The 2590-nt window shown below is 34.1% G+C and overlaps 1 protein-coding gene across 1 annotated transcript; it reads left to right on the top strand.

Moving 5' to 3' along the window:
• The first annotated feature begins 1639 nt into the window (after positions 1-1639).
• On the top strand, positions 1640-2487 carry LOC118648372 (potassium channel subfamily K member 9-like). The gene is made up of 2 exons (XM_036294702.1): positions 1640-2112; positions 2219-2487. Exons 1-2 carry the CDS (start codon positions 1986-1988, stop codon positions 2464-2466), a joined length of 375 nt encoding a protein of 124 aa, XP_036150595.1. The 5' UTR covers positions 1640-1985; the 3' UTR covers positions 2467-2487.
• The last annotated feature ends 103 nt before the right edge of the window (positions 2488-2590 follow it).

Below are 2590 nucleotides of genomic sequence, written 5' to 3'. Positions count from 1 at the left end.
TTCTCATATAGTTCCGAACGCGTACAATAATTTTCTGAAAAGTTTCGGTGATATAATTAATTAAAACATTGTTTAAACAATTATTATGCCCAAAAAACTTGAATTTTGAAGGCTATACGTGAAGTGCTCTTCGAATATCGACAGATTTATTTACTTTAACGCAATTTTCATGTAGTTGCGGACGCGTACAATAATTTTTCAAAGAGCTTCGGTGATATAATTAATTAAAACATTGTTTAAACAATTATTATGTCCAAAAAACTTGAATTTTGAAGGCTAAACGTGAAGTGCTCTTCGAATATCGACAGATTTATTTACTTTAACGCAATTTTCATATTGTTCCGGACGCGTACAATAATTTTCTAAAGAGTTTCCGTGATATAATTAAATAAAACATTGTTTAAACGATTATTTTGCCCGGAAAACTTGAATTTTTAGGGCTTGAGGTGAGATGCTAATCAAATATCGACAGTTTTATTTATTTTAACCCAATTTTCGTATAGTTCCGGTCGCGTACAATAATTTCCTAAAGGGTTTCGGTGATATAATTAATTAAAACATTGTTTAAACAATTATTTTGCCCGGAAAATTTGAATTTTTAGGGCTTGAGGTTAAATGCTAATCGAATATCGACAGATCTATTTATTTTAATGTAATTCTCATATAGTTCGGGACGCGTACAATATGTTTCTATAAATTTCAGGTGATATAATTAATTAAAACAGTTTTTAAACAATTATTTTGCCCGGAAAACGTAAATTTTGAAGACTAAACGTGAGATGCTGTCCAAATATCGACAGTTCTATTTTAACGCAGTTCTCATATAGTTTCGGACGCGTACAATAATTTTTTATAAAGTTACGGTCATATAATTAATTAAAACGTCTTTTAAACATATTGTGATCGTATATTCGAAATACGTTGTGATGCCATTATGTGATTTTGGATGTTAGCATCTCATTTCTAAAAATTTAATTAAAATAAGTAATTCAACGGATCTATTGTTGAAACTTATCAAGAACTGTAAAACTATGCTGGATGCAAGTAATTCTGCAGTATTTTTATGAGATGCTAAACTTTGAGATGCTAACTTCACACACGTAATCGGCATCGCGGAAAAGCGACAACAATACTTTGAGAAATGCGAGTATTGATGTCATGCCCTTTTTTCGAAAGGATATATTTTGCAATAATTACAACAACTTCCAGCAATTATTACTGTACAAATGCAATTCTGTTTATAAGATAAGTTTTTATTTTGTATTTGTAGCTTATCCTCTATATTGTCTGTTTTTACCCTTTAATAACTTTGTAGATAATTTGATACTCATGGTTGTTGAGTTATCAACGGTAGATTTGCGATATAAAGTTGGTGAAGCTTGGTTGCATGAATTGGTGGTTTGTACATACATGATCGACGTAACTCTTTTATTTCTCTCTCTCTCTCTCTCTCTCTCTCTTTCTCTCTCTCTCTCTCTCTCTCTCTCTCTGTTGTCGCACAATAAACGCGCGACACATCGGGGTTGTTACCCCTTGATTTTATAGTTATCACTCGACTGAAACATCAACGTAGTTACCATCGGGGTTCACAATCACCACTACGTGTACTTTCGAGTAGTCAGCAGCAGCGTATCCCCACGAAACTTCCTTCAATGGTTTGCGATCAATACTTGGGACGAACAGCGTGCAACGAATGTTGTCTCGCGAGTACTGTGCATACTTTTGTGGCGTCTTCAGTTCTCTGACGCTCAGAGTGTTCCATCTGATATACAATATATCTTTTCTGCATGTATATTCATTTTTCCGTTGCAAAATCCATATTTATTTATATGCTGTGTATAAAATACTGCCCTGTATAAATGCTGCGTCTTGCGAGGAACGTTATTGTCAGGGGAAATATTGGGAAACTCGTTGACAGTGTGATCGCTGAATTTTTCATCTTGCAGCGCGCCTAGGTGCGCAATATTTTTACAAGGACGGCAAAGATGAAGAGACAAAATGTCAGAACTCTGTCGTTGGTAGTATGCACATTTACATATCTACTTGTTGGCGCCGCGGTATTTGATGCCCTTGAATCGGACACTGAGAGAAAACGCTGGGAATTTCTCTCGGGTGAGTCCCTTTCTGTTTGAGTCGATAATATATTTTTAAGTAAATTAATAACTGATAATTTAATTATTTCCGACACTGACTTGCAACGCAAAATGCTGTTGTGCAGAGATACGCAATAATTTTATAAAAAAGTACAATATTACGCCAGAGGACTACAAAATGGTCGAAATTGTTATAATGGAGAACAAACCACATAAAGCGGGGCCGCAGTGGAAATTCGCGGGTGCCTTCTATTTTGCCACTTTAGTATTAGCCATGATTGGTGAGTTAACTGTAATTGCACTTTTTTTAGCAAATCAAATTAAAAAAAATTTTAACTATATAAAAGATAGACATAAATTTAAATTGAATTGAATTTAATTATGTTCCATATTAGACACAAAAATTATATTATAATTGATGTTGAAATAGAATCCTAAAAATTGAAAGAACGAGAGAGAGAGAGAAGATGTTGGCACGAGAGATGCGAGAGAGAGAG

This window comes from Monomorium pharaonis, unplaced genomic scaffold (genome assembly GCF_013373865.1).
Source record: "Monomorium pharaonis isolate MP-MQ-018 unplaced genomic scaffold, ASM1337386v2 scaffold_408, whole genome shotgun sequence".
In the NCBI taxonomy this organism is placed as follows: Eukaryota; Metazoa; Arthropoda; class Insecta; order Hymenoptera; family Formicidae; genus Monomorium; species Monomorium pharaonis.
This window is presented reverse-complemented; position numbering and strand designations above follow the sequence as displayed.

Bases quoted from the DNA above. Each gene is read 5' to 3' on its own strand.
- LOC118648372 (XM_036294702.1), top strand. From the start codon at position 1,986: ATGAAGAGACAAAATGTCAGAACTCTGTCGTTGGTAGTATGCACATTT. The intron at 2,113-2,218 runs GTGAGTCCCTTT...GCTGTTGTGCAG, and splicing joins ACGCTGGGAATTTCTCTCGG to AGATACGCAATAATTTTATA.